The following is an 11,772-nucleotide window of genomic DNA, read 5'->3' as shown; positions in this document are numbered from 1 at the left end:
TTACGAGGAAAGGCTGAGGGACTTGAGGCTGTTTTCATTAGAGAGAAGAAGGTTGAGAGGTGACTTAACAGAGACATATAAGATAATCAGAGGGTTAGATAGGGTGGACACAGAGAGCCTATTTCAAAGTATGGTGACAGCGAGCACGAGGGGGCATAGCTTTAAATTGAGGGGTGATAGATATAGGACAGATGTCAGAGGTAGTGTCTTTACTCAAAGAGTAGTAAGGGTATGGATTGCTTTGCCTGCAACGGTAGAAGATTTGCCAACTTTAAGTATATTTAAGTTGTCATTGGACAAGCATATGGACGTACATGGAATAGTGTAGGTTAGATTAGATTAGATTAGATTAGAGTGTGGAAACAGGCCCTTCGACCCAACAAGTCCACACCAACCCGCCGAAGCGCAACCCACCCATGCCCCTACATTTACCCCTTACCTAACACTACGGACAATTTAGGATGGCCAATTCACCTGACCTGCACATCTTTGGACTTCAGATTGGTATGACAGGTCAGGGCAACATAGAGGGCTGAAGGGCCTGTACTGCGCTGTAATGTTCTATGTTACTATGGGCAGGCAATAAATGCTGGCTCAGCCATTAATACCCTTGTCCCACAAATAAATTTAAAAACAAACTTGAGATGGAACAGAGTTCAAGCAAGCAGAGTAGGAAAAAATGAAGAACAAAAGAGAAGAAATGTTATCATGTGGAAGGCAGACGTGTTTTAAACTACCCCCTTTTAATATTCCGAAAAACATCACCTCCAGATCTCTTCAAACACCTCAGCAACTCTCTTCTCTTCCAAACCTGTTGACCTCAAATATTACTTGCAGAGAAAAATGACTTCATCCTTAATGAAATAAAATAAAGAAATGTGTATGTTGGAGATCTGAAACAAAAACAGAAACTGCTGGTGAAACTCAGAACTCTGGTATCAGAACTCTGAAAATGAGTCAGTGGATTCAAAATGTTAACTTTGCTTTCTTCTAACAGCTACTGCCAGACCTGCTAAGTTTTTGCAGCAATTTCTGGTTTTGTTCCTCATCCTTACTGATGTGCCAGCTATATCCTTAACAGTTTTGGAAACATTTCTTGTCTTCACATTGAGAACGCCCTCCAGTATGTTGTGTTGCACTAATTCAAACTGGGACAGAATTCGAACAGATGTTGCAACTCAAGAATGAGGCGCTGAGAGCCATCAACAGCAGAATATACTCCATAACAATCTGATCCTCACAGCCCAGCATATCCCTCAATCAGCCATTACAATCAAGTCAGGGGATCAATCCTGGTTCAATGGAGAGTGCAGGAGGGCATGCCAGGAGCAGCACCAGGCATACCTGAAAATGAGGTGGTAACCTGGTGAAGATGCCAAACATCATTAGTAGCAAGTGATAAATGTGTTAAGCAATCCCACAAACAATGGATCAGATCCAAGCTCTGCAGTCCATGTCACATCGTGTTACAAATGGTGGTCAATTAAACAACTCACTGGAGGAGGGTCCAAAGACATTCCCATTAGAAGTGATGATACATCCCTGCACTTCAGTGCAAAAGATAAGGCCAAATCATTCGCAGCAATCTTCAATCAGAACCAAGTGGATGGTTCACCTTGGCCTACTCCGTGGTCCCCAGCATCCCAGATGCCAGTCTTCAGCCTGTTCAATTCACTCAACATATTACCAAGAAACGTTTGGAGGTATTGGACACTGCAAAGGCTACGGTACCTGACAACATTCTGGTAATACGCTGAAGACTTATGCTCCAGAATTTGTTGCGCTCCGAGTCAAGCTGTTCCAGTACACAGTCACAACACTGGCTACTACCAAATTGGAAAACTCCCCAGCCTGTGTCCTCCATACCAGAAACACAACAAACCCAACCCAGACAATTACTGCCCCATCAGTCTAATACTGATCATCAGTAAACTGTTGGAGGGTGCCATCAACAGTGCTGTCAAGCAGCACTTGCTTGGAAATAACCTGCTCCCAGTTTGGGTTCCACCAAGGCCACTCACCTCCAGACCTCATTAGAGCCTTTGTTCAAACATGGACAAATATGAGAGGTGAGATGAAAGTGACAGCCATTGACATGAAGGCCACATTCAACTCAATGTGGCGAAAAGCCTTAGGAAAACTGGGGCCAGTGGGAATCAGGGAGCAAATCCTCCACTAGTTGGAGTCATATCTGTCACATAGGAAGAGAGATATGGTTATTGGATGTCAGTCATCTCAGCTCCAGGACATCGCTCCAGATATTGCACATATCTGAAACAGATGGAACTTCAACATGGGTCTTTTGGCTCAAAGGTAGGGATGGTAGGGTAGTTTTCCCATGTTTACTTGATGCCACATTCAGTCAAATGCAGCCCTCAAGTCAATTGCTGTTTGAACTGAGGCAACTATGCCAGAAGAACTCCAAATTCTTCAGGGTAATATCCTTGGCCTAAATATCTTCAGCTGCTTCAATGGCCTTCCCTCCATCATAAAGTCAGAAGTGGGGATGTTCACCAATGATTGCATGACGTTCAGCACCACTTACAACTCCACAGATAGTGAAGTGGTCTACACACAAGTGCAACAAGATCTGGACAATATCCAGACACACTTGGCAAGTAATATTTGCACCACATAAATGCCAGGCAATGACCATCTTCAATAAGGGACAACATAGCAACATGTTATCTAACAGTGTTACTATTACTGAATCCCCACTATCAACATCCCAGGGGTTACTATTGAGCAGAAACTGAACTGGACTTGTCACATAAACACTGTGACCACATGGGCAGGTCAGAGGCTAAGAATAGTGTGGCGAGTAACTCACCTTCTGACTCCCACTATCTACAGGGAACATGGACTGTAACAGTTCAAGAAGGCCTCTCACGACCACCTTCTCAAGGGTAACTAGAGGCAGGCAATAAATGCTTGCCAGTCAGCAAAGTCCATATTCCACAACTGATTTAAAAGAAACCATCAATGCAAGTTTACTTGTTTGAATATAGTGTGCTGAATTTACTGTTTACAATGCAGTTCTGTCTACCTGAGGGAGACTAAACACAAGCTTGTTGACCATTTTGTAGAACCACCTTTGTTCAGTGTCAAGGTGGCTCTTACTTTCCAGTCACCTGTTGTTATTTCAATTCTCAACTCCGTGATCTGTTGTTAGCCTCCTGCAATCATAGTGGGCTCAAGAAACACTGCCTCAGATTGTGGCCTGCAAGGTTCAGTAACAGAAAATATTGCAAACACTCAGCAGGACTAGCAGCATCTGTGGAGACAGAAACAAATCCGACCTTTTCAGATCAATGACTTTTCTTAAAACTTTTCAGATCGACAGTCAAATATTAACTCTGCTTTTCTCCACTGATGCTGCCAGTCCTGCTGATTTTTCTAGTATGTTCTGTTTTTATTTCAGAGTCATCTGTATTTTGCCTTTGCTTTGGATTCAAATTTCAAATCCAAATATCTCCAGTTTTTTTTGAGGGACAGCTGTTAATGATGCCACTCTCTTCCTCTAGTCCTATCTTTCATTTCTTCATTTCTCTCCATGACCTTCTCTTTTCCCTTGCACCAATGTTCTGTCATTTAATCACTCCTGCCTTTCACAGACCCTTCTCACATGTTTATTTTGTTTCCAACTGCTCCCACTTTGCTTGTTTCTGAAATTGTCACGTGGCTAACTTTTTCCAGTTATGATCAAAGATCACAGCCTGAAATGTTAATTCTGTCTCTCTCCACTGATGCTGCCAGACCTGCTAGGTTTCATACAACAGCAAAACTTGGTTGTGAAGTGCTTTCAGATGTCCTCAGGTCATGAAGGACTCAAGCGAAACCTAATTTCTCCATTTGTTGGACACATTTCAGGAAGATTTCCCAGCAGCATACCCTTGTCTTCTTTCACTGAGTGACTCACCTCCATTTTCTCCTCGAGCTCATGTAAAAACTCGCCATCAGCAGCCTGTGATGATGTTGCAGTGGAGCTTTTTGCACTGAGGATGGCCCGAGATATGTATTCGATCCTTTGCTGTAGTGAGATCTCGGTGCTGATTTAAGGGGGGAAAGAAATCATTACCATCAAAGTACTGAATAACCCGCAAAATACACACTACTGAACAAACTGGAAAGTCTTAGCATTGTGATTGGTCAATTCCCTGAAGAAACCTCAAGCAAAGCTGTTCTAATGGAGCTATAATACTGGCATCAATGTGTCAAATTGCACAACAATACCCTGCTCGAGTTAGGTGAGAAATCCTATCCTAGCCTACCAGATGCCACCCATCAGTCAGTAATGGAAGTGAGACAAAAGACATAGGAGCAGAAATTAGGCCATTCAGCCCATCGAGTCTGCTCCACCATTCAATCATGGCTGATAAGTTTCTCAACTCCATTCTTCTGCTTTCTCCCTGTCACCCTTGATCCCCTTAACAATCAAGAACTTATACATCTCAGTCTTAAATATACTAAATGACCTGGTCTCCTCAGCCTTCTGTGGCAATGAATTCCATAGGTTCACCACTCTCTGGCTGAAGAAGTTTCTCCATATCTACGTTCTAAAAGGTCTTCCCTTTACTCTAAGGCTGTGCCCTTGGGTCCTAATCTCTCCTACCAATGGAATCATCTTCCCAACATCCATTCTGTCTAGGGCATTCAATATTCTACATGTTTCAATTAGATCCCCCCTCATCTTTCTAAACTCCATCGAGTATAGATCCAGCTTCCTCAAACATTCCTTAGATGTTAAGCTTTTCATTCCTCGGAGCCTTCTTACAAACCTCCTCTGAACACACTCCAGGGCCAGTACATCCTTCCTGAGATATGGGGCCCAAAACTGTGCACAATACTCCAAATGTGGTCTGACCAGAACCTTATAGAGCCCCAGAAATACATCCCTGCTTTTAGATTCAAGTCCTCTCAAGATAAATGCAATCATTGCATTTGTCTTCCTAACTACTGACTCAAAGTGCAAGGTTACGTTGAGAGAATCCTGGACTAGAATTCCCAAATCTCTTTGCACTTCAGACTTCTGAATTTTCTCCCCATTTAGAAAATAGTCTATGCTCCTATTTTTCCTATCAAAGTGCATGACCTCACACTTTCCCACATTGTACTCCATCTGCCACTTTACCCACTCTCTGAAACTGTCTAAATCCATCTGCAAGGGGACTGCAGATATTGGATTAGAGTCAAGATTAGAGTGGTGCTGGAAAAGCGCAGCAGGTCAGGCAGCATAAGAGCAGGAAAATAGACGTTTTGTCTATGATGAAGGGCCTTTGCGTCGATTTTCCTGCTTCTCTGATGCTGTCTGACCTGCTGTGCTTTTCCAGCACCCACTTTAATTTTGACTCAAATCCTTCTGCAGCCTCCCCAATACTACCTGCCCCTCCACCTATCTTTGTATCACATGCAAATGTAGGCAGAATGCCCTCAGTTCTTTCATCTAGATCATTAATGTATAAAGTGGAAAGTGCAGTGCCAACACTGACCCTTGTGAAACACTTGTCACCAGCTGCCATCCTGAGAAGGACCCTTTCATTGCCACTCTGCTTTCTCAGAGACAGCCAAGCTTCTATCCATGTTGTCAAATGAGGCACTTAGCAATTTTGCAGTCATTTTGGGGCGACAGTGGCATGGTAATGAGATTGTTAGACCAGTAACCCAGAAATCCAGGCTAATTTTCAAATCCCTTCCCCCACCAAAGCGCAAATCTGGAATTGAAAGCCCTCGATCTCAGTAATAGTGATTGTTTTAAAAACGCATCTGGCTCAGAAACATCCTTTAGGAAAGGAAATCTGTTCACCTACTCATGATTTTAAATGCATAGCAAGGTGGTTGACTCTGAAATCATTTAACAATTCACTCATTTTAAGGGCAATCATAAACTGAAAACAAATGTTGACCATATCTGCGATGCCCAAATCTAATGAGAGGTGGCATCTTCCAGCGCCACTTCCTACCTGATTTGATTTGGTTCTGAAGAGTCATGGGTCTCGAATGCTAAGTTTATTTCTTTGTCCACAGATACTGCCAGGTCTGCTGAGTTTCTCCAGCATTTCAGCGATCATTATAGCCTTGCTCCAAACACAGACAAAAGAGCAGAACGCAGGAGATGTGATGTGGGTGATTGCTCTTCACATCAAAAGTAGCATTTGATCAGGTATCGCATCAAAGAGTTCTACCAAAACTGGAATGAATTGGAACAGGGGAAAGCTCTTTGCTGTTTAGAATCATACCTGGCTCAAACAAAGATGGTTGTAGTTATTGGAGGTCATCTCAGCTCTCGGACACCTCTGCAGGAGATCCACAGGGTAATGTCCCATCCCCAACTATCTACAGCTGATCACCAAAGACATTCCTCCATCATAGAGTCAGAAATGGCGATGTTCGCTGATGATTGCACAATATTCAGTGCCATTCATGACTGCTCAGATTCTGAAGCAGACCATGTCTAAACACAGCAAGAACTGGACAACATATAGGGCTTGGGCTGATAAGCAGTAAGTCACATCTGAGCCATAAAAATGCCAGGCAAAGAGATGGTCTAAGCATGAAGCTTTAACAGTCAACAGTGTTGCCATCAGTGAATCCTTCCACTATCAACATTCTGGAGGTTACTACTGACCAGAAACTGAACTGGTCTAGCCATATAAAAGTTGTGACTGCAGGAGCAGTTCAGAGTCAAGGAACCTGGCAACAAATAACTCACATCCTGCCTCCTCAGAGTAAAGGCACAAGTCAGGAGTGTGTTGGAATACTCCCCACTTGCCTGGATGAATGGAGCTTCAACAATACTTAAGGACATTAGGGATATTTAAGCGACTCTTGGGTAAGCACATGGATGATGGTAAAATGAAGGGTAAGTAGGTTAGTTTGATCTTATAGGATAAAAGGTCAACACAATGTCGAGGGCCGAAGGGCCTGTACTATTTTGCGTTCTGACACTTAGATCCTGTGCAAACTAACTGGCGGAGGTATTCACTGACATCTTCAACCTCTCCCTCCTACAAAGCGAAATCACCACCTGCATCATCCCTGTATCAAAGAAAGTACATGCAATGTGCCTTAATGACTACTGCCCACTGTACTGTGGTATATGAGATAATAATAAATCAAACCCTAACGACAATGTCGATCTACCTACAGCACACAAACTGCTATGGTTCAAGATGGCAGTTTACCACCAATCATGAAGTGCTTTGAGAGGCTGGTCATGGCCCACATAAGCTCTAGCTTCCCAGCCTGCCTTGATTTGACATAATAGGTCATTAGCCCTGCCCATCCACGTCAGGGTCATACTCAATGACTACAGCTCTGCCTTCAATGCCACAATCGCTTCCAGACCAATCACAAAACTGAGACCGAGGTCTCTGCTATGCCCCCTGCAATTGGAACCTCAGCTTTCCGACCCACAAACCGCAACCAGTGAAGATAGGCAACTGTACCCCCTCCACAATAACTGTCAACACTGAAGCGCCCCAAGGATGCGCTCTCAGCCCCCTATTTTACTCCCTGTACGTCCACGACTGGTAACAGCGAACACTGCCCAGACAAGTCAACCTTCCATCCATTGACTCCATCTATACTTCTCGTTGCCACAGAAAGGCAGCCAACACCATTAAAGATCCCTCCCACAGTTTAAAATCTCTTCTAACCTAAGGGACTGTGCTTAAAAGCAGGGAGCTTATGTTACAGCTGCACAGGGTGCTGGTGAGGCTACACCTGGAGAAAGTGAGGACTGCAGATGCTAGAGATCAGAGTCAAAGAGTGGAGCTGGAAAAGCACAGTGGGTCAGGCAACATCCGAAAAGCAGGAGAGTCGACGTTTCGAGCATAAACCGTTGATCAGGAACAAGACTTTTGGGCTAGGGATGCTGAGAGATAAATGGGAGGATGGTGGGGCTGGGGGGAAGGTAGCTGGGAATGTGATAGATAGATGAAGTAGGGGGTGAACGTGATACGTCGGAGAGGAGGGTGGAACGGATAGATGGGAAGGCAGATGGACTGGTAGGACAGCTCAAGTGGACAATGCTGAGTTGGAAGGCTGGATCTGGGATAAGGTGGGGGGGGGGGAGGGGAAATGAGGAAACTGATGAAATCCACATTGATCCAGTGTGCCTGGAGGGCCGAATGCAGAAGATGAGGTGTTCTTCCTCCAGGCATTGGGTGGTCAGGGTTTGGTGGTGGAGGGGACCCAGAACATGCATGTTCTTGGCAGAATGGGAGGGAGAGTTAAAGTGTTCGGCCATGGAGTGATGGGGTTTTACTACTACCCTACTACAAACCCACCGACTCTCATAGCTACCTGAATACAACTCCTCCCACCCTAACTCCCCTAAAAATGATATCTCTTATCCCCAATTCCTCTGCCTCCGCTGCATCTGTTCCCAGGATGGCGAATTCCACCACAGAACATCCCAGATGGCCTCTTTCTTCAAAGACCACAAATTCCCCTCCCACGTGGTTGACTATGTCCTCCAGCACATCTCATCCACTGCGTGCACCTCTGCCCATGAACTCCACCCCTCCAATCGCAATAAGAACAGAACTCCCCTGGTCCTTACCTCCACCCTACACCTCTCTTCCACCTTGGACCCAACAAGCACATTGGATCAATGTGGATTTCACCAGTTTCTTCATTTCCCCTCCCCCCATCGTATCCCAGTTCCAACCTTCCAACTTGGCACCGTTCTCTTGATCTATCCATCTTCCTTCCCACCAATCTGCTCCACCCTCCTCTCTGACCTATCACCTTCTCTCTCACCTTCATCTACCTATCACATTCCCAGGTACCTTCCCCGCCCTACCCCAGCCCCATCACCCTTCCATTTATCTCACAGCCCCCTTGGGCCACAAGCCTCATTCCTGATGAAGGACTTATGCTCGAAATGTCGATTCTCCTGCTCCTCGGATGTTGCCTGACCACTGTGCTTTTCCAGCACCACACCCTTTGACTACTCTATGATTTTTGTATATTATGATCTGCCTGTACTGCATACAAAATGAAACGTTTCACTGTACTGTGGTATATGAGATAATAATAAATTAAACCCTAATGACAATGTCGATCTACATACAGCACACAAACTGCTATGGTTCAAGATGGCAGTTTACCACCAACTACTCAAAGGCAACTAGGGACATGCTTGAAATTCTGACCCAGCCAGTGAGTGAATAGAAAAGAACACCACCATCTTCTCAATCTGTTGCACCTCCAAAACTCCAAGTTAACTTGGCCCAAATGTTTCTTTCTCAAAGTTTCCCAATGCTGAATTTAAACTCACTGGCTTAAAATTTGCTGGGATGATCTTTACATGCTTTTGAACAAGGATGTAACATTTACAATTCTCCAATCTATTGGTACTACAAATGGAAAACTTATAGTCAGTGCCTTCATAATTTCCATGATTAGATGCAGCCAATATGGATTTATGAAGAGAAGTCATGTTTGACAAAACCAGTAGATCTTTTTGAGAATGATGTCAGCATAGTTGCTGAGGGGGAACCAGTCAATGTAATGTATTTGGATTTTCAGAGTCTGTGTTACCACAGACTGAAGATTGGTTAAGAAGTGAAAAGCAGGGAGCAGGGAGCAGGAACAATTCATCATTCTCAAGATGGCTGGCTGCAACCGGGGGCATAACACAAGGATCGGTGTTTGGACCTAAGCCATTCACATTCTATTTGAATAATGTGGATACAGAGACCAACTGAAATGTACCTAAGATTTTAGATCACACAAAACTTAGCAGGAATGAGAATTTTGAGGATTTCAAACATGTAACAGGTCTTAACCACAGTCGTAGCACAGTATGCCATCTTGACAAAATGCCCAATCAGTCAAATACTTGTCAAGGGCTGTTACAATCACTTTGCCTCGTCCTATCACCTCACCTTTAGGAGGCATCGACTCTGTAGACTTACAATTGGTGAACCTTATCCTGAACAGACAAGGTTCAATGGAGGTTAAGTATCCTTTGCTCCCTACCTGTGCATGTCTGCAAGGCGAGCTAGAATTCTTGCAGCATTGCTGAAATTGCGATTCTTCTCATAATATCTCCAAAGCAAGTCCATGTAACGAACTTTGTTCTGATCTTGCTTTGCCATTCGGACCAAATATGGCTCAAGAAATGGAGAATTAACCTGCAACAAAACGCTGACTGTATTAAATCTTCACTTATGTTGAGATTCAGTTCTTGAAAAATACAAATTTAGGTGAAGCAATTTTAAATGAATCATAGGTTGCCATAGAAATCACTGCTAAAATTGGACTAAAATTGATTTTAAACTTTGTACACCCCAGTCCACCCCAGTATCTCCAAATCAAAATTGGACCTGACAGTGTCAAGTTTTAATGTCATTTAGCTAGTAATCCAGTGAACCAGGAAAATGCTCAGAGAACAAGTTCAAATCCCATCATAGCAGCTGTGCAATACAAACTAAAGTAATAAATTTGTAATATAAATTCTTGAATGGTGATCACAAAATCTTTTGATTGGAGTAAAAATGCATTGAATTCACAATAGTCCTTTAAGAAAAGAAATCTGCCTACATGTTACCCTGGGCACACAACAATGGGGTTGACTTTTAACCGCTCTCTGAAATGGCCCAATCACTCAGGACATTTGGGGATTGGCAACAAATATCCATATCTCATAAAAGAATAAAGAATGCCCCTCACACCCAGAAATTATTGGCAAAGGTTAACCCCTTTCCCAAATTACACACATATTCCTAAACATACAACCCCAGACACAGAGTGAAGGTAACCGGAACAAGAAGCATGGTTACATGAACAAACTTTACTGTAAACGCAGGAACTGACTATGATCTTGAAACTACTGGAACTTTTTGAGGATGTAACTAGTACAGTTGATGAGGGGGAACCAGTAAATGTGGTTTACTTGGACTTTAATAAGGCTTTTGATAAGATTTGATTTGATAAGCGGTTAGTATGTAAAACTGAAGTGCATGGGACTGGGGATAATGTAACAACATAGATAGGGAAGACAGTCAAGATGAGAGTGGTGTTGGAAAAGCACAGCAGGCCAGGCAGCATCCGAGGAGCAGGAAAATCGATGTTTTGGGCAAAAGCCCTTCATCAGGAATGAAGCTGATGAAGGGCTTTTTATCTGAAACGCTAATTTTTCCTGTTCCTCGGATGCTGCCTGGCCTGCTATGCTTTTCCAGCACCACTCTCATCTTCAGCATCTGCAGTACCCACTTTTGCCCTGGATAGAGAACAAACAGGCAAACAAGCAGCAAAGAATGAGACTAAGTGGATCTTTTTCACAGTGGCAGACCGGGACTAGTGGGGTACTGCAGGGATTGGTGCTACGTCGCCAGGTATTCATGATATATATTAATGATTTAGGTGAGAGAATTAAGTGATTTTACTAAATGTGCACATGGCACAAAACTGGGCAGGTGAGCGCATGTGTGTCGGGGTGGGAGGGAAGTGAGGTGTACTGTGAGGAGGATGCAGACATGTTTCATTGTGATTTGAACAAACTCAGAGGGAAAATACATGGCAGATGGAATGTGACATCAGTGATTGGAAAATTACTGGCAAAGATTCTGAAGGAAGGATAGGCAAAAATTCTTGGAAAAGCAGGGAGAGACAGCATGGATTTGTTAGAGGGAGATCCAGTCTGATTAACTTAAATGAATTTTTGGAAAAGGTGATGAGTTAATGTAGTTTACATAGACTTCAATAAGGCCTTTAAATGTCCCACTCGGAAACCTGGTTCAAAAGGTAGGAGCTCATAGGATC

The 11,772-nt window shown here is 43.6% G+C and overlaps 1 protein-coding gene across 1 annotated transcript in view; it reads right to left on the bottom strand.

The window, feature by feature from the left end:
• The window catches only part of nup155 (nucleoporin 155), a 198,611-nt gene that overhangs the window by 12,570 nt on the left and 174,269 nt on the right, over window positions 1–11,772 (bottom strand). Inside the window, exons 29-30 of the mRNA XM_043721181.1 lie at window positions 9,988–10,142; window positions 3,840–4,049 (exon numbers count right to left, since the gene is read on the bottom strand). Coding sequence (XP_043577116.1) covers window positions 3,840–4,049; window positions 9,988–10,142 — 365 coding nt within the window. The remainder of the gene's footprint in view (window positions 1–3,839; window positions 4,050–9,987; window positions 10,143–11,772) is intronic.

This window comes from Chiloscyllium plagiosum, chromosome 2, assembly GCF_004010195.1.
Source record: "Chiloscyllium plagiosum isolate BGI_BamShark_2017 chromosome 2, ASM401019v2, whole genome shotgun sequence".
NCBI lineage: Eukaryota > Metazoa > Chordata > Chondrichthyes > Orectolobiformes > Hemiscylliidae > Chiloscyllium > Chiloscyllium plagiosum.
This window is presented reverse-complemented; position numbering and strand designations above follow the sequence as displayed.